Below are 26304 nucleotides of genomic sequence, written 5' to 3' on the forward strand. Positions count from 1 at the left end.
ATAAGGGATGGGCAACTTAAATGCTGGAGTGCATTTGTCCGGTAGGAACAAAGAGTGTCTGTGGCCTCGTTAACAGCAATTTTGATTGATGAAAATCCCTTGGGAGGAGGCAGGCTGGTCAAGACCTCTTTGAAAGCTTGGTTGACGTAAGGGTCCAAAGGTTTTGATGAAAATAGACCCATCTTGAAGGAACTTGAGTGTCCTCCAGCAGAGAGACCGTGAATTGAATAAAGAAGTGGTCAGAAAGATGTAGTGGAGTGGCAATCAAGTTTGCAGTGGAGCATTTGCGAGTCAAGATGGAGTCAAGTGTATTGCCCGCTTTGTGAGTAGGAGGGGTGGCGACCTGTTTAAGCTCAAAGGATGACAGAAGAGACAGGAAGTCAGAAGCTTGGGCTCTCTCAGTGTGGATATTCATGTCTCCCATGACAATCAGTGGTGTTTCCTCATCAGGGAGGGCCGAGAGCAGCATGTCAAGCTCTACAACAAAGTTCTCAAGTTGGCACCCTGGCGGTCGGTATATGATGACAACAATGAGTTTGGCTGGAGATGTAACCGTCATTGCATGGTGTTCAAAGGAAGAGATGTTGCTGAGCAGAGACAGCTTGGTGAATTTCCAGCTTTTGCAAATGAGGGCACCAGTGCCACCTCCACGTCCAACAGATCCTGGTGTGTGGAAGAAGATAGAATCAGCAGAGAGTGCTGCTGGTGAGGCAGTGTTTTTCTGGGCGGATCCAGGTTTCAGTCAGCAAGCACTTGTAAATTTGATAGATTAAACTGTGCTTGGATGATTTCAGTCTTGTCTACAGCTGATTAGCAGTTCCATAAGCCGAAGGTGAAAGAAGAGTGAGTGGGGGAGACTTAAACACCCTTAAACGGGTGAATATTAGTTCCAGTCAGCTGTTGCAGGTGCATCCTGTTTACAGATTTATTTAAGGAATAAAACAATATTTGGATGTTTTTTGTAGTTTTTGCAGCTTTGTGAAAATGGAAGCGCGGCAGCTGAAACGAGACGTCAAGGCGCTGATGTGAGTAGAGATTAAAAGTTTGTTGAAATGAAAAATGTAAAAGCCCGACTGATTTCTTGTTATTTCTCTCTCCTGACAGTGGGGACTACATCGGGCAGAAACTGAGAGAAAACTCTTTTGATCCTCAGGGGAAGGGGACGAGCACCATGCTGGACGACCTGGTGAGACAGTAGACTGTATTTATAGGGTGAGAGCAGCAGCAGAGCTGTGACGTCAGAGTTAAAGGTTTTAAATGTGTTTTAATTTAAGTTTTATTCGTTATTGCAGGCACACTATGACCTGGCCATCAGTGTGGCTCTATGGTGGTTGAACAGAGACGAGGGACGAGACGTCCTGGATGGAGACATCATGTGAGCTGCTTGTGTTTCAATAGAGTGAAATAAAAAATAAATAACATTAAAACCTAGTAATCACGTCAATAACACATGACGACATCCTGTGACGTAATTAATAATTTTTTTTATAAATTTGGGCATGGGAAATAGGAATTTATTATTATATTATAATTATTTACTATTAATACACAGAATTATAATGATTAAAAATTGAATTGTGTTTTAGTTTTATAGGGGTTTTTTTTATTTTTTTTTTAGCATTTTTAAAATTTTGGGAAAAAAAGAAATCAGAAAATAAATTAAAAACTTAAAAATAACTCTTAACTTTTAATTTGCTTATTAATTTTTATTTACTTTGTATTCAATCCCCTATCTATTTATTTACGTTCCTATTACATTTTTTCCGTATACTTTAAAAAAATGTTTATTATTGATTTCTAAATGTATGACTTTATATTATATTTAAATGTTGTATTTAATTGTTTATGCATCCCCACCTTTTTTTCTTTTACAAAACTTATTTTTTCTTTTTTTCTTTATATGTTTCTATAAATATTTTCTTATGCACATTTCTCTTCTGTGCAGCCAGAGTTGTGACCCATCCTTTTTTACACTTCTGCCAAAAACAAAACAAAACAAAACAGAACTTCTACTAAATGCTGTTTGTAAAGCTGAATTTGGGAGAAATGTGCTCAACATTCTCAGCTTGTGTTTATGTTTTTAATGAATCTTTCTGTTGTGCAGTGGAGCAGCGAGCAGCTCGGGCAGCGCTCAGTACCCCGACCGTCTGGAGCGAGAGGCCATGATCCTGTCGTCCTTCGCTGGGATCATTATGGTGACTTTCATTTATACTAACAAACATATAAACCAGTGAAGCTTTTATTAGAATTAAACACCTTTTAATAAGAAAAGGACTCATATTCTTATTTATTAAATATGTATTTTTTTGTTTTACATTCAGTTTGATAATGCATCATTAAAAGGAAAAATATATTTACTCATATATTTTTTAACATTATTTAATCAATATTTTTTCAGATTTTCTTTATGTCAAAAACTTAAATGATCTAATTAGGCCAAGGGGCAATCGCACCGAGCACTATTGTTATACTGTGGATTTCTTCTTCTTCCTCTTCCGGACGCGATTTCGTCCCGCTACTAGTCCTACAACTTGAAGAGTTGCAGGACAAATTACATATCAAAATGTGCGGTTTGATCGGGATCGGTGTGCTATTACTTTTCTCTACGGAATACACATTTTTCGGGACATAAGTCGCGAAAAACTTCCCAAAATTTTGCATTGAAGTGAATGGGACAGCCGGAAAAAAATGAGCGAAAAAGAACAATAATTGGAGATTTTCAAACGTCTACTTCTCCGGCATAATTTCACCTGGAGACTCCATTTAAACTTTAAACAGTAGACACACGTCTTGTGTATCAGTGTATTAATCCATGTTTCGATAGGTCATATCGTTTTTTATCAATCCCTGTTCAATGACCAGGATCAATTTGGAGAAATTCTGAGATTATAATGGATGTGTATTGCACGGAATGTTCGTGTCAGTGTGTGACATCATCGCCAGAGTGTAGAGGGAGAGAAAAAACTGTCAAAAATAAATTTGAAAACTGCGCTCCAGGCCACAAATTCCACTCTACAGAAATAATTTATACATAGAAACTTAGGAAAATGTGTCTTCTCACGCACAATCCTCTGGTAAAGCTGTCAGAGTTGAAGTTTGGGCGTAGGACGCACAGATGCGCCACCAACACGCACCAACAGCTCCATTGACTCCCATATCAAAAAACGCAGGAAGATTTCTGTAGAAAAGCATATTTAGTTTTAGTTTTTTTTAGATCGCTCTTACAAAGCTATTTCTTAATTTTTCTTCACAATAAAACATATGTAGCTGTTCAGGAAGAACTCAGGACGCTCAAAGTGAAGTCGGATCAATGACAGGTATATATAGGTATATGATAGGAAGAGTCATTAATAATAATCATGACTCAAACAGAAAGATGTCATTTCATTTCAAACATGCACACTTAAAAGAAATCTTTGTTCAATTGAGTCTTTACTCTCCTGCTTCATTTTAAATCTCCAAACAGATAAAAAAAATATAGTTTTTTAATGTGGCAGTTGTTAATATCTGCATGATTTCTCTTCTTCAGAGCAGCCTGCCGGTGGAGGAGATCCTCTCTCTGTACAGATGTAAACCAGCTGCTTCTTTCCCCAACCAGCAGTCCAAGGTAAAACCATCCTGGAAAATATCTCACAGTATGGCTCATAATTGTGGTAATATAGAAATGTAAATGTTCAAAGTTTTCCCTTCAGGGCTCTCTGGTGCATCCCTTCACTCTGTCCTACCACCCGTTCGCCATGCTCGGCTCTTATAAAGCTGTGACCCACTCCAAGAAACACAGTAAGTGTGCAGAAACAGTTAAACAGCTGCTTTTGTGACTCTTTAAGGACAAACACTGTGCCCCCACACCCCTCCTTACCCACTTCCACTCTGTTTGACTGCCATCAACAATTAGCTAAAAGGGTTTTTCCACCCGAGGTGGTTCTCGGCTGGTGCCCAATTGCGAACACCAATTCTTTGCTGGTCTTAAACCGCGACCTGCTAGGTCAGGGGCTGGGGGCTATCTGACCAATAAGACCAACTCGGCTGTTGAGAGCAACTAAAACGTGTATCATTCATTTATTTGATTTCTTTAACTGCAATGTGATCGATACGGGTGAGCTAGCGTGCTAACGTTAGCTGCCGATCATCGCGTGCTAATGTTAGCTGGCGATCGATATCGGGCTAGCAAGACCAAGACCAACTCGGTGCAGTTGAGAGTGACCAACTAAAACGTGGATCATTAATTTTTTTCATTGGTTTAACTGCAATGTGACTGATACAGGTCCAAAGTCCAACATTAATGGAAAAATGGCGAAGTGTCAGGGAGACGAAAATGCTGAATATCTCAAAAAGAAAAAGAGAGGGTACCATTAAAGTCACATTGAGTTCGGCTTCATAGAAGCAATGGACAATGGGGGGGTCCCAAAGTTTACAATGGTAAAAATGTGGGTCCCTCAAGAAAAAGGTTGGGAACCACTGCTCCAGAGGACAGAGTCCTTCTTCTGCCCAAATTCCAAGGACGCATGTGTGCATCCTCAGTGCGACCTGCGTACCCATAAAGCCTTGCACACGGAGATTTAAAAACTGCGAGCGAAGAAACAGCGACGCCGGCAATGCAATTATTTTCAGTTTACACTGAATATTTTATTATCACATAACTTACAAAACTTGTGTTCAAAGTCAAGCAAATGTTTTTATGATGGCAGTGTCAACACACAGCCTTGGGGCATCAAGCCCTGTCTCACATGGTGCTAAATCAAACATCAGTAAATAATGTAAATCAGATAATAAATAAATAAATCCAGCTCCAGGACTGAACAGAGTGTGAATGTATCTCAGGTCAGAGGTTGAAGCGATGGCTGTCTGGAAGGCAGAAGGCTCGAGTCCCGCCTGGACCAGAGTCAGCGCGCTCTTCATCCTCCTCTTCCTCCTCGTGTCACTCCTTCCTCACTGTGAGTACCTGCAGCATCACCTCTGCTGCTTTTTGAATCCAGAACATTTCACAGGAAAATGTTGGGACAGCAGACTGAGAATAAATCATGTTTCAGGCATGTTTTCAGAGCTTTGTGTTTGTTTGAAAGTCCTCTGCTGCCCCCATGTGGACCTGAACAGACCCTTTCCTCCTCTGTGTGTCTCAGGACAACAGTGACCAGAGAGAGGAACGAGCCGAGTACTACGAGGCTTCACTGGACACTCTGCACGACTGACTTCATCCTGCCTCTTTAACACACTTTATACTGTTACACTGACTTCAACTTACCTTCACTTCTTGAAGAAATCAATCGATCAATCGCAGTTGATGGGGGCAGCAAGTTTACAAACTTTCACACAGAATATTTGAAGTCTCATTCATCCACTTTTAAGCTCACTACTTCCATAACACACGTAGTTTTGTGTTTGTGTTGGAAGTATAAATAGGTTTTCTTGAAGAAGTCAAGGTAAAGTAGGGTGAGTAATTCATATTTGGGTCTGAAATAATTTGTTTAAATCTCCATTAATAAGGGTGATTAAATGATTAAAACGATGTTGGCTGAAAACACTGTAATATTGGAAATATTTAGAGCGAATAGCACAAAAAAAAGGTAATATAGAGTATTTGTGACCTGAAGCATGCTCATTTTAATTTTTCAATATCATGAAACTAGAAGATCTAAGAAATCAATTGATGTCAACAATATAATGAAACCATCATGAAAAAAACCCATCATGAACAAAGAACTTTGGTGTTGAAAATGCTGCTCTTGTACTTATTTTTATTTTATTTTATTTTATTGTTTGATTTATTTATTTTATTTTTATTTATGTTTTATTATCATCAAATCGTGTATCTTTCGTCCCTTTTCTTAATTGGTTGTTAGTGTGGTCTTGTAATAAATTGTAAAAAATTCAAAAGTTGAATCATGAAAGAAAATGCTGCTCTTATAGTTAATAATAATAAATAATTATTAACACACAGATATTCACAGTTTTAATATGTTGTTGTTTTTTTTGGTTAGCACAGTTTGAAATCTCAACAAACAGTTAAAGGCCGTGTTGTTTTGTGATGACCTCTGACATTCTGCCTGAAAAGATTAATCCACTTGATGATGGATTAGTGGATAAAATGTGCATATCAATAAAGAGGGCACGCTGGGTCAGTAATTTGCCAGCTAGGACTTTTGGCGTTGATGATTCAGGGATTTTTGCTGTATGCCCAGGATCAGGACCTTTGGCAGCGATGCCAGCGCGTTAAACCCCCGCTCAATGAGAGAGCAGCCCAAGTGGGATCTGCTAAACCTTTGATTGAGGTTTATATAGCGGAGCTCTGCTGCTGCTTTGTGAGACCACCGTTTTCCCGTGGGTGACCGGCTCCAGCGCTCCCAGCAGGATGAGTAGTAAGGTAATGTTAGGAATCAAAAATACTGGTAAAACTTGTCAATTATAACCAGGGATGTGCAGGAAATACTGGAGATAAATGCAACATCTAAACAACTTGACAAAAGGCAGCAGTTTTACAAAGCTGCTGTAGCTGTTTTAAGATATTTAAAGTGGGATTATCAGTGAAATTAACTGTGTATTTAAGTCATTAACACTGTCTTTTACTTCTTTATTGGCTTTATGTTGAAGAAAATCTGCAAGAAAAACCTGTAAGTTAAAACATGTCTCGCTCTTAAGGCAAGGACAGCATTAAAGCTGCAGCAGCTACATCTATTGAGAATGATATGTTCTTTATAATTAAGTTTGTCATGTAAATATGAGCTGTCAGTGTTTGCTGAGTGTTCACTGGTACATACAGTACAGGCCAAAAGTTTGGACACACCTTCTCATTCAATGTGTTTTTCTTTATTTTCATGACTATTTACATTGTAGATTCTCACTGAAGGCATCAAAACTATGAATGAACACATAATTATGTACTTAACAAAAAAAGTGTGAAATAACTGAAAACATCTCTTGTATTTTAGATTCCTCAAAGTAACCACCCTTTGCTTACTAGAATATAAGACATGTTTTCAGTTATTTCACACTTTTTTTGTTAAGTACATAATTCCACATGTGTTCATTAATAGTTTTGATGAATCTACAATGTAAATAGTCATGAAAATAAAGGAAATGCATTGAATGAGAAGGTGTGTCCAAACTTTTGGCCTGTACTGTAGCTCTGTCTGCTTCTTGTCCCTCTCCTGGACTCAGATTACATTTTATGAGGACAGGAACTTCCAGGGCCGCTCCTATGAGTGCGACATCGACTGCCCTGACATGCACCCCCACTTCAGCCGCTGCAACTCCATCAAAGTGGAGAGCGGTTGCTGGGTGCTGTACGAGAAGCCCAATTACACGGGCTACCAGTACGTCCTGACCAGAGGAGAGTACCCCGACTACCAGCGCTGGATGGGCTACAACGACACCATCCGCTCATGTCGCACCTTCAACTATGTGAGTGCACTTTGATTTTGGCTCTTTAATGTTCCTAATAGTTCTTTGTATCTGTCACTTTGAGCCCTTTCATAAATATTGTTTCTGTGAACTATTTTGACCTTCGGAAATCATGCAAACGAACAGATTTATTTGAGTGATTTCCGTGAATTTGTCACAAATTTTCACCAATTTTTTATTTATTTGTTTTTGATCACAAGAGTAAGAATAGTTGCCACAAGTGTGTTTATTTACACATTATACTCAACTCAAGAGTCTGAATTTAATTTTTTTTTTTAAACCTCAAGATGGTAAAACCAAAATAAAATGATTGATGGTTAGGTGTTGAGCAAGCTTGAAGTTCCACATTTAAAATTTAATCTTAGGCAAAAGAATGATAGTAATAGTGATGCACAACTCCAGAAAAAAGAATGACTCACAATCACAACAAAACTTTATTTATACATTTAATAACCAAATGGTGCGGGGAAAGGATGAAATCTATTTTTGCTTGTCTTTTCCTAAAAACATAAGTAAACCAAAACTGCCAATTGAACAATCAATACTTACAAAAACATAACTTCATATAGTTTAATACTAATTTCTCTATAAATGATGATAATTAGAAGAGTTAATTTGCAAAAACGGATATCTCTGTTTTGATTTATTTTACTAAATCATGTTTTTTTTTTTTAAATGTATGCACAGTCCAGGAAGAATGAATCAAAATGGCTTTTTGAAAATTAACTCTATGTACATTCAGGACAAGATAAATAAGAAGAGCATCCTGATAAAAGGAACACACCGGGGCCCTTTTTACTGATGCACTTCCTGTTCAAACTTTGGTTCCAAACCAATAAAATACTTTGTTTTAGCGTATTCTCCAGCTGCCCTTAGAAAGTACACACAGTTGCATTCAGTATGCATACAATTAGGACATACCTATTTTGCAAACAAGGTATGTCCCAATTGTATGCATCTGTATCTGGGTTTTAAACTGGAAGTTGCGTCTTTTACGCCTAAAATTAACATGGGTCGAACAGAAGTTCCAAACCAAATAAAATACTTTTACTTTTAGCATACTTTAGCCTTTAGAAAGTACATATACTTGCATGCTGAATAGGCATACAATTGGAACATACCTATTTTGCAAACAAGGTATGTCCCAACTGTATGCATTGTGACCAGATTCAGTAGGACATCTGGGTATTTCTTGCATTTGTATTGGGACATAATCTTTTTCTGGCGTGCCAAAAACTATGTTAGCTTGGGTATTGGAGTGCACAGTTTATATTTGACTCCCGTGTCCCTGCAGACCAGCGAGGGCCCCTACCGCATGCGCATCTATGAGCGTCCCAACTTCCAGGGTCAGATGATGGAGTTCGGCGACGACTGCGAGTCCGTTCAAGATCATTTCCGCAGCCGCGACATCTACTCCTGCAACGTCATGGACGGCTACTGGACCCTGTACGAGCACCCCAGCTACCGCGGCCGCCAGTACTTCATGAGGCCCGGAGAGTACCGCAAGTTCAGCGACTGGGGGGCCACCTGCGCCACCACCGGCTCGTTCCGCAGAATCACAGATTTTTAATCTCTCGAGGTGTGGGATGTTTCATTTGGCTACGGAAAAAAGATCGACCAGACATGTCACCATATTTCAAATAAATTAATCTACTGTATATCATTTCTCTCTGCTTGTGAATAAATATTTTGGTTTTGAATGATTTAACTAAGCAGCTCATTAGATAAGATTTTAGATTATACTTTATTGATCGTACAACGGAGAAATTCACTCGTCACAGCAGCAAAAACAAGCAAAAGGTGTGAATATAAATTACAGGAAAAATTAAGAAAAAAAAGTACAAACACACTGAACAGACAGAAATGTCCTCAAACATATGCAATAAACCCAGACAAATACAAACAAAAAGTGCAAAGACAAGCAAAAAATAAAAAAATAAAAATAAAAATCTAAAAAGGAAAGAAAATCATATTGAGAAGTTCAATTTTTTAAAATAATTCAAGGCACACTGTTGGGTTTGTGCAAGTTTAAAATGCATTTATTTTTTCATGACAAAATGAATTTATGACATATGAAAGTTAATCTACAGTTCCAATAACTATTGCTTTCACGTGAGACATGAATACCGGTCCATTGGGTCAGAGTCTAGGTTTTGTTTGATTCTTCCTGAAACGGACCTTTGTGCTCTTTATAGTACATTCGTTTTTTCTGACCGCAGCAGATGGGTTTACTTCTTTAGCATCTCAGACACTAACAGGCTGCCCTGTGTGTCTGTTGTTAAATGTTAAACACATGTGAAACACTAACAGCACCAAATCAAACAGAACTCTTTGAAAGCCTTTAACACCTTTTTTTCTCACCAACAGCGGCAAATTAAGCATCATACGAATTCATTGGTGCCCTATATGTCAAGTCAAGTCAAGTCAAGTCAAGTCAAGTCAAACTTTATTTATAGAGCACATTTAAAACAACCAGGGTTGACCAAAGTGCTGTACAGATATCACAGTTGCAGGAAATACAATAAAAATTAAAATACTAAAATACATAAACACAGTGCAATAGAATAAAATAAATTAAAATATAATAAAATAAATTAAAAATTTAAATACATTTTTTTGTTTTTGCAAGATGTCCACTTAAACTTGATTAAAAGCCAGGGAGAAAAAAGTGATGTCATGAATGTCATGATACCTTGCTGAGAAGCAGGTGAAATACTGGTCCAGAGTTGTGCTCTTTTTCATCAAAGGGAAAAACTGACATGGCCATTTTCAAAGGGGTCGCCTGAACTCTGACCTCCAGAAATCTGAATGAAAACAGGTTCGATGTGCACCACAAGTTTCCTGTTTACCGACATGACCACTTTATACTATTTCTATGCAGTTTTTCTTCCACAATAAAATGTAAGTCTGTTAGCTGTATAAATCGGGTCTGACTGGAAAGCTGAGACTCTTGTGGATTCAATGAGCCCAATTTTCTTCATGTGTGATGATGTTAGTGAGTGAAACTAGAGCTCAGTGTATAAAATGAGCTGCTGTGACCTCTAGGATAATCACAGCCTCATGAAACTTTACAACCACAAACTAGAGACCTGGAGCATTCAGAGGATGGATGGCTGAGACGCTAGATTCACAATAAGGGACTTTCTCAGCAGCAACACAACACAAGTGCTGCCATACAATCGCACAAAATACACAAATCTACTAAATGTTTCTGAAACCAAATCACAGCAGCATGGATTTTTCTCTGCTGTTCTGAAAGTCTTAGCGTCTAAATGTGGGATTCTGGAGGGAGTTTTTACAACTTTTCTCAATTCTTGAGTAAAAAAAAATTAATTAATTCAGCACCAAATGTCTGTAACAAATGCTATGAACCCAAAAGACGCTGCATAAACTTATGAGACATAATTGAGCATGGGAATTGACTTCAAGGACAAATGATAATGTTCTAACCCCAATACACTTTTTTTTTTTCCAACAATATTTTTTATTGAAGTTTCAAGTGCATATCAAACTTTATGTCGAATATACAAACATTTTCATTTATATCCCCTCGAACATACATTCATTCACACAGACAAAGAAAATGAGTAAATAAAATAGACAGTGACAACAAACATCAAACTAATGCAAAATAAGTACTAAAATGAAATAAATAAGACTAAAGTGGAACAAAATTAAAAATAAAATAAAATAAAAGGCAGGATCATTTCATAACCTGTTGTTCAGTCAGTGTTAGCCGTTTCATTGGTCAAGAATGACATAAATGATTCCCAAATCCAAGCAAACTCCTCCTGTTTACCTTTAACAATGTATGTCAATCTCTCCAGTCCAAGACAAGTCATCAACTCCTTCTTCCATATTGCCATTGATGGTGGTTCTACATTTTTCCAATATAGTGCAATCACTCTCCTTGCATGGAGAAGTCCAAAGTCGATCATTTTTGATTTCCTCATTGTACCCCAATACACTTTAATACGTTATTAATTAATGTGTTTTGATTGCAGATTTATGACAAGAACAACTTCACACACAGAGCTGAGCTGGGCATCACCACCTATACTTTAAAATCACCACCACCTATAAACAAAACAATAAACAAACAATAAATACTTATTGTATTTATTGTTTGTTTACTTTTTTAATAGAAGTGTCTCTCGGGGCGCCCCGGTGGCTCACACTGGTAGAGCACGTACCCTTAAGGCTGGGTCCTTGCTGCGGCGGACCCGGGTTTGAATCCGGCCTGAGGTCCCTTTGCCGCATGTCCTCCCCTCTGTCACCCCCTTTCTATCTGTCACTTTCAATAAAGCATGAAAAACGCTAAAAAAAAAATCTTTAAGAGAAGTATCTCTTGTTTATGATATTCACATTATGAGACTTTAATATTTGGTGTTTTCCTGTGTTTCAGTCTGTCGTCGTGTTGCTGCAGACAGAATGACACAAAGCATCAATAGATCTATTATTCATCCATCTGTTATTAGCTATAGTGTGTCTTTATAATACACTCATTATGGTTATTTATTCACATGTCCGTGTGTCTATGTTTACGTATATTTTCAGTTTCTTACACACAATATGAATGGACAGGATCCCATTTAAAACAAACAGAAGATGTGTAAAAGCATTGACTGTTCCAGCGCGTGTCCATGCTGTGGCTCTTGCTAGAAGCTGCACAGTGTGTTAACCCTAACAGAGGACAGGAGCCACTGGAGTAGGAAGACTCCTGAAGGTCTCTGCTGACACCAGGCCTCATTTGACTAACAACACACACAGCCAACACCTGCTCCCACAGGGGTATATAAAGATGGGCTCTACCTTTGGTGGTTTAAAAAACACAGCAAGCAGCCATCATGGGAAAGGTTTGTTCTCCTCACTTCTCCTACGAATAAAAGTCCAACCAGTGTGAATAACTTAAAGGTGAAATAAACTGAACTTTCTCTGCTCTGTCAGATTATCTTCTACGAGGACAGGAACTTTGGAGGCCAGCACTTTGAGTGCATGAGCGACTGCGCCGACCTGCACTCCATGTTCAATCGCTGCCGCTCCATCAGGGTGGAGAGCGGCATGTTCATGATCTACGACCGCCCCGGCTTCTCAGGGAACCAGTACTTCATGAAGAGGGGTGACTACTCCGACTACATGAACATGACCGGCATGAACGACTGCGTCAGGTCCTGCCGCATGATCCCCATGGTAAGACCTTCTGTTAAATAATATATTCATTATTTTTTATCTTTTAAATAATCTCTTTATCTCGAATACTTTCTGTAAACTTTTTATAGTAGGGAATGTGCTCAAATAAATAAACTTAAATAAATAAACAACCTAATTTGATCAGAAATAGACGAACCAAAACCCTCTGAGCCCCACCAAACATATGTTTTCTCGAAAAAGGTTGCCAAAAGTACACTGTTTATTGTAGAAAGAAACTATGAAACAGGCAAAATCGTCAAAATCCGAACTTTCCGACGGCCCTTGAACGGATCCAGTAACCAAAATGAAGCTAAAAATGTTGATATTTCTGTCAGAATCACTGTACTTCATTTAAAACATGACCAAAAATATTCACTGAAAATCTATTTACACAGAGCAGAGAGGACAGGAGAGGCTGTTTACACAGAGCAGAGAGGAGAGGACAGGAGTAAACAGCCTCTCCTGTCCTCTCCTCTCTGCTCTGTGTAAACAGCAGAGCAGAGAGGAGAGGACGGGATAGGCTGGAAACATGATACATAATAATACTTCAATATGTACAATATGAAAAAAACAAACAGTTTTTACTACATTCAGGACACTTGTGGGCACTTGGAAAAGTGTTTATTGTATTTTTTAAAGAATAATTCACCAGTGAAATTCAACTTGTTATATATATATATATTGCTATGAAATACAATGACACAGAGAGGAGAATGTAAACAGAGCAAAAAAAAGCACACCCTGAAACAGTTTGTTGGGGTTCAAAGGGTGAAGCTGAAAAACACACCTGTGGTTAATTAAGAAACTAAATACAACCCCTTTCTCCTTCCTCTGTGCTCAGATTATACGTTGTTTACCTAATCCTACCTAAAAAAAAAGTGCACTTACACCACTTTAGACCGTGCGTTATAATTTTTTTTTTTTTTTTATTATAATGGATTCAACATTCTATTTTATGGAGTTTTGTTGACTCATGCAAGAGTTTTAATTGGTGAAAAAAATCATTTTTACCAAGGTAATCTATTTGACAGCTTCTGAGCTTCCTCCCCAAAAGCTCAAGCTATTCCTTTAGGAAAAAAAGAAACAATATTTGCTTTTAACCCATTTAGGCCTAAAACGCCTGGAAAAAATGCCTGGAAAACCTCTGGGGGATTTTGAAAGAACCCCCTAAAACCTGAAGTTTTTCTGGAAATTCAACAGAAGATTTTTCTGTAGTCTCTGTAGCAGATAGAAATGAAATTCAAAAAGTGTTTGAGAGCTTATACCTGTGGCTTTCATGAGAAGTTGAGTTTATTTGTCCAAACCTTCAATAAAGTTTTTAAAAACATCAATAAACTCAGCAAATGTTACATTTGACTGAATAAAAATCCTATGCATAATACTAATACACAGCACTCCCGGTTTTAATGGTAGAAATGCGATAATGCTTTACCGGCTTAAATGGGTTAATGAGGCTTTTAATAATGCTTGACCTTAAGATTTTTAATGACGCTGACTTGATGCAACCTTTTGACTTTCCTCTCCTCTGCAGCACAGCGGCAGCTACAAGATGAGGCTGTACGAGCACTTCGACATGAGCGGTGAGATGATGGAGTTGACAGACAACTGCCCCAACCTCATGGACCGTTTCCACATGTCCAACTTCAACTCCTGCAACGTGATAGACGGCCACTGGCTCCTCTACGAGCAGCCCAACTACAGAGGACGCCAGTACTACCTGAAGCCCGGCCAGTACAGGAGCTTCAACGAGTGGAACGGCAACAACTCCAGGATCGGCTCCATCAGGCGCCTCATGGATCTCTAAAGACAGAAGACCGGTTCTTGTGAAATGTCTGCTCTTTGCTTTGTTTCACACACTGAATAAAATGGCATCAGTGCTCAATTGTATTCAGTTTTGTTCTTGCTCTCTGCGTTTGGAGGGCATGTTTCCTCATGAGGGCGTGAAGGGGTCATGGCCCGACATCCTGACTCTCATCAGAGGTTTGAATAAAATCCTGCAAGCGCTGACACTTAACCACTCTGAGACTCAAGCGTTATCTATTGTAGAGCTGAAGGAAAGTCTGTCTGCCTGTCCCCCCTTTCATTGATTCCTCCTTTTCTTTAAAACTAGTTCTGGCTCATTCAGGATCTTTGGAAGAAGCCTGCGTTTTCATGAGTTATGAGTAATAAGAAGACGTAGAAAACATGCAAGATGCCACACTCTCTCTCCAACCTGTACAATATGACACAACTACTTCGGTTCCCAATTTGGTTGGGGAAAACTTGCTGTTTTCAACTTTTCTAAACAATTTTATTTTTGGCGGAAATCCTCCAAATGGTTCAACAAATGAGGTGCTTTAACTTTAATGAAAAAGAGCTATCACTGCACCCTAAAATATACAGTTAAAATAAATTAGTAAACCGAACTGACCTCTCCTGGAGTTTTTTAGGTCTCTCCCTGCTCCGACACAGCTGATTCAAATGATCAACGTGTTCTCAAGCAGCTCCAGGAATTCATGACCAGTTGATTGATATTTGAATCAGCTGTGTCAGAGCAGGGTGAGACATAAAACTTACAGAACTTGCAAGTGGTTCTCCTGGAGAGATTTGGGAAAATGTACCCCAAGTGGGAACTTTAAACCTTGAGTATTTGTTAAAGTGACACAAACATTTTTTAAACTATCATCTATTTTTCTTGGGCAACTTTTCCCATGCATTGTGGGGGGGATCATCTATTTATACAACAAATGAATGCTATACTGTTTCTAGAATCCATAAACCAATTGTCCTATAAGGACGTTTTTTCCCAAGGAGTATTCTAGAGAAGAAGAGGTTCTTAAACTGTGTTTAGTTACTGTACGTCTGATTTATTTGGACATAAATTTAATTCTCCACCAGAGGGCAGTGGTAGAAAGTTGAAATTATACATGACATAAGATCAAACTGACATGCTGTTGACATTTGAGCGTTTAAATGTGGTAATATGTTGTCAAAAACAGCTTACAAATGCTAGAAAATCTGTATTATTATAAAGAGATTATCAACAAAGTATGATAGCTGTAAATAATAATACTTGCAATTTATCTTGTGTAAAAGCTCAAACAGATAAAACAGAACAAAATTGGTATAAAGTGCCGTTAACATGTAGGTAAAACTGAACTTTGAAAAATAACCCAAAAAAAGAGAAAGAAAGGGGAGGAAAAGTCCATACCCACTCCACTGATGCCAGAAATCATCCATCCATGAGCAGCTTTGATGAAAGTATAAACCAGAAAATGAGCTGCTAAATTTTAGGTGTAAAAAAACTGCCACATCTCACCTGTTCAAACATAACTCCTAAACGTCTCTTCAGGGTAATGCTGCGGCACAAACGCCAAAGATTCCTGGCTATTACAATATGAATGACACGTGCAGAGTCTGCATTTCACATTCACTATATATGTGACAGGTGGGAGTCTTCAAAGGGCTGGATGGATCACACGAGGCACATGGTGGAAAAACATGGGCAAGGTTAACACCACAGCTCCCAGGAGTGCAGGGAGGGGGGCAGGCTGCTGTTTATGTTGATATGGAGTGGGAAAATGCTTTTATTGTGAAGTAAACAAAGTGCAAGCAGGCCTCCAGGCTTTTATTTTGAATTATTGAGCTTTTTTTTTACCCAGTAAAAGTACCCAGAAAAGAGTAATTTAAACAATGTTTGTTTATGTTAAACAGATGTTAAAAATTAAATACAATTTCTGTGTCTAGATTATCTTCTATGAGAACAAGAACTTCTTGGGGTGCCACTACGAGTGTTGCGACGACTGTGCGGACCTGCTGCGTCTCCTCAAACACTGCAACTCCATCAAGGTGGAGAGCGGCTGCTTCATGATCTACGAAAAGTCCAACTACAGTGGAAACCAGTACTGCCTGAGCAGAGGAGAGTACCCTGACTGTCACCTCTGGATGGGGACCGACTTCTGCGTCTGCTCCTGTCGCTTCATCCCCACGGTGAGCTCCTTCCAACTACTACGACTACTATAATTTAATCAGATATTGGACATTAGTATGATCATGTCAGCTCAGAAGATGTAATGAAGATTCTCTGACTAGAATAACTCGTCCTCATATCATCCCTCCAGAAAACTGGTAAAAGAACTTGTGACTTGATGTATCTGCTCCTGTTTTGACAATATTAGGAGTTGATTTATGGGGATTAACACTTGGTGGTGCTAATCCTTCAGTCAAGTGCCATTAAACCACTGCAAAAAAAGATGACGTACAATAAAATGTTATAATTGGGCGAGTGCAGATCAAGCCCAAAAAGATTTTTAAGTGATGAAAAAATTAAATTTTTGTTTCTTTTTTCTATTAATCTGAGAAAGTTTAAGTCTCTTCAATGCTCCACTTAGAAATGTTTTTGTCTGCCTTGTTTCTTAGTCTCAGTGAAGCTGAATTTGGAAACTGGAAAGCACAAAAAAGGCAGAATTTTAAGTAGTTTGCTCTAGATGGATGGCCAGACCACACCCTCTCTTTAACCTCAAAAACATTTGAGGTTAGAAATAGGCAACGCAGTAACAGAATCTGGATTCATATTTGATCAGCATGCCTAGTTGGACAGTTTGACTGTAGTGGTTGTTTAGACTCCTTGGCTCTGTTTGACTGTTTGTTCAGATTTCCAAAGTCACTAGCAAATCAACATTTTCACTAGACATAATTTTGTTGCTGAAAAACTTTGTTTTATTTGATTAAAGTTGACCATTGTAATTGAACTCGAGGTTTGATGAAAATAAGAAGTTGTAATGAGTCGGAAAGTATGGGTTAGTTTTATTTCTAAAGCTGGAAAATTAGGCGAACTAGACTGAATCATACAAGCATACAATATGAGAAAAGTTTTTTCTTTTAATGCATGTCAAGTAAAAAGGCTTCAGAATATACTATGGATGTTTTTCTGTAAATTGTGTATTTCATGTCTCATATGTAAACTAATCTGATCAGATTTTTGTTGTTAGACATAATTTAGTCTATCTCAATGTCAATATGTATAAGCAGCAATATTTAGTTGTACAAATTTTCCTGTATAATGTTATGATGGTAAATTTAAGAATTTATCAGCAGTCTGAAGTCTAGTTGTGGTTGCAGTACAAGGATCAAACATCGAAGTCATACATTTTTGTAAATTGAGATTCACAACAAATGAAAAAGTTATGAAGTTATAATTAGGCCCAAGGTCTCCCGAAGGTTTAATCTTGGGGTAAAGGCAAAGATTAGGTTAATTTTAGGGCGGGTTGCATAGCTTAGACCCTATCTGCCGTTTGTCCAGCAGCTTAAAGAGCACTATATTTAAGTACGTAGTTACCAGCGCCCTCAAGTGGCCGTAGGAAATATGAAGGATGCCAAGGCGGAAGTGACGTTGTATAAAGAACAATAAAGTCCACTCAGGACTTTTTAACCTAGGAGATTGATGGTCATGTCCCATATAAAACCAAAAGTCTGTGATTTTATTTGAAGGTAACCTCAATTCCTGTAGTTACATTGTTTATTCAACTTTTTTGAACTATCTTTTGTAATGCCTAACCATGTACTATTCTGTCCTAACCTTCAGCAATCACTAAAAGTGCAACTGTTATGTTTAGGTGTGTCTTAGGTCGTATTCGAGGGTAGGAGCAGACTTCCTATGTGCTCGTTGGGTTTGGGTTGGGTAATGCAGCTTCTTTGCAAATAGCACATAATCATGAGAACTGTATGATATGTGAGTGCCTAATTGAACGATCCCTCTCTCCCATTCAAACCAGAAGCCTGGGACGTTCAACATGCGCCTGTATGAGCGGATTGAATTTGGAGGTCAGATGATGCCCCTGATGGACGACTGTCCCAGCGTCATGGACCGCTTTCACACGAACAACATCTTCTCCTGCACCGTGACCGATGGCAACTGGCTCTTCTACGAGCACCCAAACTATCGCGGCAGGATGTACCTGATAACGCCTGGAGAGTACACGAGGTTCAGTGAGTGGGGCGGCAGGAACGCCCGGGTCGGCTCCATCAGACGCATCCTGGACTCTTGATCTGCTCTGTAAGATCCCAGAGCTGCATGGAGGCTTTGGATAGCCTTCTCAGATGCTCAGATGATGACTTAAAGACTACAAAAAATACTGTACGTGATGCTCAGTTTGAGTATACTTGGTCATTTTTCTTCAAGGATTAAACAAAATCCTTAAAAGCTTTTCAATAGTAATCAGAATTCGAATGGTTTATTCCGGACCTTTTGGAGCTATTGTTGATCAAAAACTTACCACTCTAATAAAGCAACTGCAAAATGGAGTCTCCACAGACATTAAAAACACAGCAAAAATGTGCATACTGTAACCGTCAAGGTTATTGTACAACTGCATGATTATATCTGATCTATGACGAGTAAATGATATGTGTAAACACAACGTTTTTAAAAGTAAAAACATCTTCTACCTCACAATTCATGTTGGCTCATGTCCGTTCCAGATAAAAAAATTAAAAAAAACAACAACAACAACTCAGTCTTGAGTTGATAGATTGTACATATCATCATGTGTCGGTCCCATTAAATATCAGTTTAATCTTGCTGATGCCGTGCAGTCTATCAGTCTATTGTACAGTCGCATATTCTGGGGGGGAAATTGTGATGAACATGGAGGAAAGAACAATAACTCATCACACACCAAGAGTCATCTATACATAAACAGATTTCCCCCCCCCCCCACTCGCACACACCCACCCACCCCGTATCCATCATCCCTGTGAGGGAAATATTTAAATGACAATGCTTTATGCTGTGCAACCACACCGGTGCCCTTTCTTTTTTTTTTTTTTATAAAGCACAGTAGCTTGGCTAAGGGACAGCATTGACGGCTAATACAGTCTGATGCCAACATAACCATGGGGAAGGTAAAGAAAATGACTATCCACTCTTTTCACATACTATTCTACTGTTATTTTAATTTGAGTTTACTGCACATTCACAGCTCTGGGTTGAGTCTATCTTCATGCATGTGCAATGATTCATTTTTTCAGATCATTTTTTACGAAGACAGGAACTTCCAGGGGCGCTCTCATGAGTGCAGCAGTGACAGCGCCGACCTGCACTCCTACTTCAACAGGTGCAACTCGATCAGGGTGGAGAGCGGCTGCTTCATGGTCTATGAGAGGCCCAACTACATGGGCAACCAGTACTATCTGAGGAGAGGAGAGTACCCTGACAACCAGCGTATGATTGGCATCAATGACTGTGTCAGGTCTTGCCGTATGATCCCCCCGGTAAGTTAGAAAGACTTTGTTTGAGATTTTGCTTAAAGGTGCAGCAAAGATAGCTCTAAAGCTGATTATTGTATTTTTTGTGCTGTTAAAGTCTTATTTTTAGTAAGTAAGACGTCACTCGCTAACGTCAGACTAGTGAGACACTTAAAGTATATTAATGTGCTGCACATAGTAAGTAACAGAGTTTTCCATCCTGTGGCAGTACCGGGGCCCCTACAGGATGAGGCTTTACGAGAGTCCTGACATGTCCGGCCAGATGCACGAGCTGGTCGACGATTGCCCAAATGTCCAGGATCGCCTCAGCATGTCTGACTTCAACTCCTGTAACGTGATGGACGGCCACTGGCTGCTGTACGACCAGCCCAACTACAAGGGCAGAGTGTACTACCTGAGGCCCGGGGAGTACAGGAGGTACAGCGACTGGGGAGGCGTCAGCCCAAGAATCGGCTCCATCAGAAGAATCACCGACACCAACTGAAGTCGACCTTCATTTCCACACACCTTTAACTGTCTGTTTTCCCAATAAACTTCAACTGCTTCATAAAATATTTACTCTTTTATTCTGTTTAACTGCCAGTTCTCAGCTGGGGTTTATAGCCTTACAATTGGCTCCTGAATTAATAATTGCTCCAAAGGTTTTTAACATAGTGTAAATCTGTGAGCGCAGATTTCTTCTTCCAGTTGACTGATACATTAGAGACAAAAATCTACAGTCTGGCTTAATTTGGCATCTACCGTAGCTTCTGGTAAGCTTCTACACTGTCATTTAATCTCCTCTATTCTTAGCCTATAAACCCAAACAATGCAGGAGTTGCCCCCTCCCACTTTGTGCCCCTAATGGGATTAGCTGCTCTCTATACTGGAAGAATTTGTCCATATGACATACGACATATAGAGAAGAGCACCAGAGAGCGAGAGACAGGAAACTGACATGAATATGTGAGCTGAATGAAACAAATGCAATAATTCTGAATATGAGATAAATAGTGAAAGGTTCAGGATGAATCTGGTAAAGCAGGAAGCATGCAGTCATATATAGCACATAGTATAAAAGCACGATTTTAAATGCACAGTATTAAAACAATTACAGTCCCACTAATATAGTTTTGCCAAATCAGAAAATTTAATGACTTGCAATGATGGATATCATATATTTTTATGACTGACATGAGGCGAACATAACTTCAATATATCATAAAAAGTTACAAATTATGAGAATCATACATATTCTGTTAACAGTCATTTTAATATTTCTTTCAAAAGGTGGGGAAGATAGGTTAACATTTAAAAGACAATATTTTTCTGATAAAATTTGTCTCTGAAAACCATTCATTGGCACAAAATTAACAAAAAAATACACACCAAAGATAAAAGTTTTCTCTCATTCAGTCATAGGTTTTTAAAAAAAACCCATATATGACATAAATATATGTTTAATACTACAGTACAGATGTACTGATATACAAGATGAAAGCTGCTACATATTCTCTGTAAATTAAATAAAAATATCACTGGTTATCCTTTTTCGTGCAGCTAAATATCAAATTTTGATATCTATAAATATAGTGTTCATCTATATGGCATAAAAGACATACTATGACACCATATATATATATATATATATATATATATATATATTAATGTAATAAAACAAAACAAAAAATTCACAGCCATCTTCATAAGATAAAAAAATAGTTGGTTTTTTTCCCTACTTTATTCTGCTGAAGCAAAACAAACAAACAAACAAACAAACAAAAACAAACCACATACTTGTTTTGCAGTGTAATATTATATTACAGGGGAAGTCTTCAAAGAGCCAAACATGGCTGTGATACATCAAGGGAGTTGTAGTCCATTAAGTCAAAACTGTCGAAAAGTTGAAGAAATATGCTGAATCTGGGGGTAAATGTGATATTAGTACATAAGGTAAAAGCTGGTACATACATTCAGGTAACATATATATATATGATAACAATGAACAAACTAATAAAATCTTTATGTTCGGTGTAGCTCACGGACCTACAGCACAGTGTACACTTACTTATTTGCATACAGTGGGGCTGCTCAGGTAGAGTGTTAGGGAGAGTGAATGGCTTCCTGCTCTGTTATGCAACATATTTAATGCGAAAGGGCTGTTCCATATTGTTCTGCAGCCATTGTCCACTGGATGTGTGGATACCATACTAGTCCTTTCCTTTGTCCATGCATGTCAAAACACCAAACCAGTTAATTATTTATCCCTTTTTTCAAATACAAATCCATATTTCTGACCCAATGTTGTGCTCCAACAAAAAGGTAAACATGTGCCAGTAGCCTTCAATTATAACTATGAGAGAATTTGAATAACAATACTTTGTTTGTCGAGAGGTAGTATAAAAAGCCCTGAAAACATGGGGAATCTCTCCAACGGAGACCATGGGCAAGGTAAGTGCTGTTTTTCCTCTCTGCTCACATTTAATGTAAGTTACTCTCAGTATGTTTTATGTCTTTTTGCTGAAAAATCAACACTATGACACTTTTATCCCACACCAGATTATCTTTTACGAGGACAAAAACTTCCAGGGTCGGAGCTATGAGTGCAGCAATGACTGCACGGACCTTCACTCGTACTTCAGCCGCTGCAACTCCATCCGGGTGGAGAGCGGCTGCTTCATGATCTATGAGCGACCCAACTTCATGGGGCACCAGTACTTCATGAGGAGGGGAGAGTATCCCGACTACCAGAGGTGGATGGGCTTCAGCAGCTGTATCCGCTCATGCAGGATGATTCCACAGGTAAGTGGGTCTTATTCGTGAAGACTGGCAAAGACATTTCTCAGCAAGGCTTTAAAGTTAATTTTCCAAAAGCCAGGCTAACCTAGTTTAAAGATTCTGCCATCTGAGAATATTTTTGCGTTAAGTTTGAAGTTAAAAAAAGACTCTGTTTCCTTTGGTCCCACAGTACCGAGGCTCCTACAGATTGCGTATCTATGAGAAGCCAGACTTCAGCGGTCACATGATGGAGTTCATGGATGATTGTCCCTGTGTGTCTGACCGTTTCCATCACCGCCATGTCTACTCCAGTAATGTTATGAATGGCTTCTGGATCTTCTATGAGTACCCCAACTACCGAGGCAGACAGTACTTCCTGAGACCTGGGGAGTACAGGAGGTACCGCGACTGGTGCGCCACCTGCGCCATCGTCGGCTCCTTCAGGAGGGTCACCGAATTTTAGCCATTGAGCGAAAACCTTGCTGTAAATATCAAACACTTTGTTTATTAAAGATGTTGAATTTTTAATCTCATTTGTGAATGTGTTTTCATTCATTTGTGATTAAAGTGTGATTTTTGTTTTCTGGTTGTGAGTAAATTAAAAGAGCCCTTTGAAGATGATAAAGAGGGCTGCAGACACTTTTAACTTTGTGGTTTGCAGATCTTGTGCTTACTCTGTAAATACTGTGAAGAAAATGGCACTTTTTTTCTTACATTTTGTTACTAGAAGAAACTAAAGGGGCATGCAGCCATAACTGTGCAGCAAATAAACTACCCTTCAAAGTGAACAACTGGTTTCTTGTTTGAATCACTTATGCTCTGTTTTACACTGTAAAATATTAATTATAAATCATATTATCATTTACTAATATACCATATACTATGACAGAGTTGTACATTATTAGAACACATTGCAGTACCCTGTAAGTTGTATTTAAAAATATAATAATTACCAGTTAAATACATTAAAATAATAGTGCTGCTTTAATTCACCGACCTTTAAATTAAATGTGGCAAATTGTCATTTTTAAAATACCAAATATATTGTTCTCTTTACCAAATGTAATGACCTTAAAATTGTTTTAATTACAGTAACTTTAGTTCTATTCAATTAATAACAATAAATATAAATGAATGAAGCTATTGACCCTCTGACAGCCCTTCACAGGTTGTAGAATAACACCAGAACTTGCTTTAAGCAACCAGTCTAATTCACAACTCTGTTTAACATGCACACAGACAACAGTTCAGAAAAGGGGGGGGAGACATAACGAATACCGGGAAAGAAACGAAGGATTGTAGTCATCCATAATAGTAGTTTTTGGAAGAGTTATACAGTAACATTAAGGAAGAGCTGTCCGCCCAACAAATTAGACGCTGCAGATTGTTACTCAGCATATGTTGTGGCTTTTGACTAAAGGTTTCCGGTGGTATAGGGAGTCACGATTAAACGTTTGCTTAGAAATAAAACAATATATTGCCATACCCTCCTGGGTAAGAACCTCAATGTTATCCTTCATGTGAATTCATGTCTACTTATTTCTATTATTTTGTAACAATTACTCCAGAAATTTCCCATTATTTTCTTTGTTATATGTCTCACTGACATAGTTGAAAATGCCATATTGACATGTATTAGATGCGATGGTTTGACAGGCCTAGTAGCAATTTCCCAAGGGGGGCAAGACTGAGCAAAGGGTCAATTCCTTGCACGCTGCAGTCGTGCAGAAAAATGGTGTTGCTAAAGATGAAACTTAATGCCTGTTGGATTTGTTGGAAAGTGTTCAGCGAGGTAGCAGCGTAGCAGCCCCACAGTAAATTTTAAATATTATATTTATATCACAAGGACCATATGAGTTGATCATATCATTATCATCACACTCTTGAACAGTAACAAAGCTTCTAACAAATCTTCGTGGATTCCCAGTTGAGCTGATTGGTCCTCTCGAAACAAACCCTGGCGTGCTTTGTCAGATAGTCTGTTTGGTTTTTCTGTTGTGAACGCTTAAAGAAATCTCTTGCACCAGAGTTCGGTTCGCTGCAGGTGAGAATGCAGTCCAAACCAAAGGAGGAAACTGACCAAACCACAGAACATTTTGGGTTAAATGTCTCGTGGACAGACATGGTCTTATGATGAAGTTAAGGCCCTTATCCAGATATGGTCAGACGATCACACGGCAAAGTTAGGTAATTATTTAGCTACAAAATGGTGGCTAATGGATTCAATTGCATAGTGGATCAATGCGGCATAAAAGTGAAAAATACCTTGGCTAACGATACATAAACGTCGGCTCTGAAAAAGCTGCAGATCTTTCCCTCACATATTCTGTCCAATAGACGAAGGGCAGCGTCGCCAATGTGAAATCTGTTTGCAATGCTTGGTGCGCTTAATAAAGCACAGTGTGAAGCAAACCACACCTAAACATTACATTTAGCATTGTTGATGTTGGTCTGGCTTTTGTTTTACCAGATTTCTTGAGAGGTTGTTGCTCCGAAAGAGGCCTCAAACAAAAGTAATTTTACTCCTGATTTGTCTGTCTGAAGAGTCCTCTTTCAGGCCTTTTTCAGCTTTATTTCACAGTGGTAGAGATACAGAGTGAAGTCCTGCAGGAAAGGGCCCTGAGCCAGATTCGAACCCCTGCTCACTGCCCGCAAAGACTAAAGCTTAATGGTATGCACTCAACCAGTGATCAACTGGGAGGTTTGTGAAAAATGCAATTGTTCGGAAGCTGTAACCATCATGCCATTTGGTGGTGTGATAGTTAATAGTAGTCCCCGCTCATTACACTTTATAGTGTGTACAAAAAAAGAAATAAATATGTCCCACAGATCTCAATAGATCATACTATAGATCAACACTGTACTTCCTTCAGTCCTAAGCAATATAGCTGCCACGTGTGAAGTTGATCAGATGAACGCTTGTTGAGAAAATAGAAAGACAGACAGACATGTATACATAAAGACAGACTCCTTCCCATTTAGTTTATACGAGCCATGTATAAATTCATACACACGGTTTACACATCTGTGAACATGGATTATATTATGGTCTGTAATGTAAACATTATTATTATAGCCCTTGAATGAATGATAACACAGATAAAGTCCGCTAGTCAAATGTGGAAGTATTTGTTTTTAAGTCCAACCTTAGTTAAGTGATTTTATTGCCTGAAGTTTACCATTTTCTGTAAGGAAAGATGTTTTTTTTTTTTTTTAAAGCTGTCTTTATTTTGAAATTTATAAACAAATGGTAATTTGGGAGGTTGTGTATTCCTTTAATATGTATATCCTAATAAGTATATCCTTTAAGTCCATGTGTTAAATTCCTAATTCAGCTTTAATGTAGAATTCTAAGAATTCTTACTGAAATACTGTAATAAAAACCAGGTGTACTTCCTCACATCCTAGTGATTGAATTCCTTCAATGGAAAAACATTGTGATGTTTCTGATTTATTTATTATTGAGGCTGTGCACCTTACAAAATAGTGGTTATGCTCAAGTTAATACCTATCCAATGTTGGTATAAATTACCTTTTAAATAAAATTGATTTGCTTAAGACTTCATAAAACAACATGGGATTTGTTATCAGTCATGGGCAAACGGTTGAGAAAACACAAAAACAAAGTCAGTATGTTTAATTCTTTATACTTACTGGATATTTGTACAGGTTCTGGGTTTCTCATGGGTTTGTTACTGTCACGTTCTTTCCATC

The 26304-nt window shown here is 38.4% G+C and overlaps 5 protein-coding genes and 1 pseudogene across 7 annotated transcripts; all 6 read left to right on the forward strand.

Moving 5' to 3' along the window:
• Nucleotides 1-984: 984 nt before the first annotated feature.
• LOC131979587 (uncharacterized protein C2orf80-like) lies at nucleotides 985-5406 on the forward strand. Its single transcript, XM_059343623.1, has 8 exons — nucleotides 985-1025; nucleotides 1105-1186; nucleotides 1293-1375; nucleotides 2105-2195; nucleotides 3530-3607; nucleotides 3693-3780; nucleotides 4822-4934; nucleotides 5121-5406. Exons 1-8 carry the CDS (start codon nucleotides 985-987, stop codon nucleotides 5187-5189), a joined length of 645 nt encoding a protein of 214 aa, XP_059199606.1. The 3' UTR covers nucleotides 5190-5406.
• Nucleotides 5407-7104: 1698 nt separating this feature from the next.
• Nucleotides 7105-9187, forward strand: LOC131978643 (gamma-crystallin M2-like; the record flags this gene model as incomplete). Its single annotated transcript, XM_059342353.1, has 2 exons — nucleotides 7105-7402; nucleotides 8658-9187. Coding segments are annotated over 2 exons (609 nt in total), but the record flags the coding sequence as incomplete, so codon positions are not given.
• Nucleotides 9188-12245: 3058 nt separating this feature from the next.
• LOC131978645 (gamma-crystallin 2-like) lies at nucleotides 12246-14392 on the forward strand (annotated as a pseudogene).
• Nucleotides 14393-16068: 1676 nt separating this feature from the next.
• On the forward strand, nucleotides 16069-19056 carry LOC131978950 (gamma-crystallin S-1-like). Its single transcript, XM_059342791.1, has 3 exons — nucleotides 16069-16077; nucleotides 16315-16557; nucleotides 18342-19056. The coding sequence occupies exons 1-3, from the start codon at nucleotides 16069-16071 to the stop codon at nucleotides 18612-18614; spliced, it is 525 nt and encodes a 174-aa protein (XP_059198774.1). The 3' UTR covers nucleotides 18615-19056.
• A 402-nt stretch (nucleotides 19057-19458) lies between these two features.
• LOC131978943 (gamma-crystallin M2-like) lies at nucleotides 19459-20317 on the forward strand. Its single transcript, XM_059342783.1, has 3 exons — nucleotides 19459-19470; nucleotides 19597-19839; nucleotides 20042-20317. The coding sequence occupies exons 1-3, from the start codon at nucleotides 19462-19464 to the stop codon at nucleotides 20315-20317; spliced, it is 528 nt and encodes a 175-aa protein (XP_059198766.1). The 5' UTR covers nucleotides 19459-19461.
• A 1925-nt stretch (nucleotides 20318-22242) lies between these two features.
• Nucleotides 22243-23053, forward strand: LOC131978936 (gamma-crystallin M2-like). 3 transcript variants are annotated; one of them, XM_059342777.1, is made up of 3 exons: nucleotides 22243-22263; nucleotides 22372-22614; nucleotides 22781-23053. In XM_059342777.1, exons 1-3 carry the CDS (start codon nucleotides 22255-22257, stop codon nucleotides 23051-23053), a joined length of 525 nt encoding a protein of 174 aa, XP_059198760.1. In that variant the 5' UTR covers nucleotides 22243-22254. The 3 variants fall into 3 exon arrangements, with proteins under 3 accessions (XP_059198760.1, XP_059198758.1, XP_059198759.1); XM_059342775.1 differs by having other exon boundaries at nucleotides 22255-22263; nucleotides 22372-22631; nucleotides 22798-23053; XM_059342776.1 differs by having other exon boundaries at nucleotides 22255-22263; nucleotides 22372-22618; nucleotides 22788-23053.
• Nucleotides 23054-26304: the final 3251 nt, after the last annotated feature.

The sequence above is a fragment of the Centropristis striata genome, chromosome 10, assembly GCF_030273125.1.
Source record: "Centropristis striata isolate RG_2023a ecotype Rhode Island chromosome 10, C.striata_1.0, whole genome shotgun sequence".
NCBI classification, from domain to species: domain Eukaryota; kingdom Metazoa; phylum Chordata; class Actinopteri; order Perciformes; family Serranidae; genus Centropristis; species Centropristis striata.

Coding starts and splice junctions, on each gene's coding strand:
- LOC131979587 (XM_059343623.1), top strand. CDS start 985: ATGGAAGCGCGGCAGCTGAAACGAGACGTCAAGGCGCTGAT. Junction 2,196..3,529: donor CCTTCGCTGGGATCATTATG/GTGACTTTCATT, acceptor TCTCTTCTTCAG/AGCAGCCTGCCGGTGGAGGA. Junction 4,935..5,120: donor CGTGTCACTCCTTCCTCACT/GTGAGTACCTGC, acceptor TGTGTGTCTCAG/GACAACAGTGACCAGAGAGA.
- LOC131978950 (XM_059342791.1), top strand. Junction 16,558..18,341: donor CCTGTCGCTTCATCCCCACG/GTGAGCTCCTTC, acceptor CATTCAAACCAG/AAGCCTGGGACGTTCAACAT.
- LOC131978943 (XM_059342783.1), top strand. Junction 19,840..20,041: donor CTTGCCGTATGATCCCCCCG/GTAAGTTAGAAA, acceptor ATCCTGTGGCAG/TACCGGGGCCCCTACAGGAT.
- LOC131978936 (XM_059342777.1), top strand. Junction 22,615..22,780: donor CATGCAGGATGATTCCACAG/GTAAGTGGGTCT, acceptor TTGGTCCCACAG/TACCGAGGCTCCTACAGATT.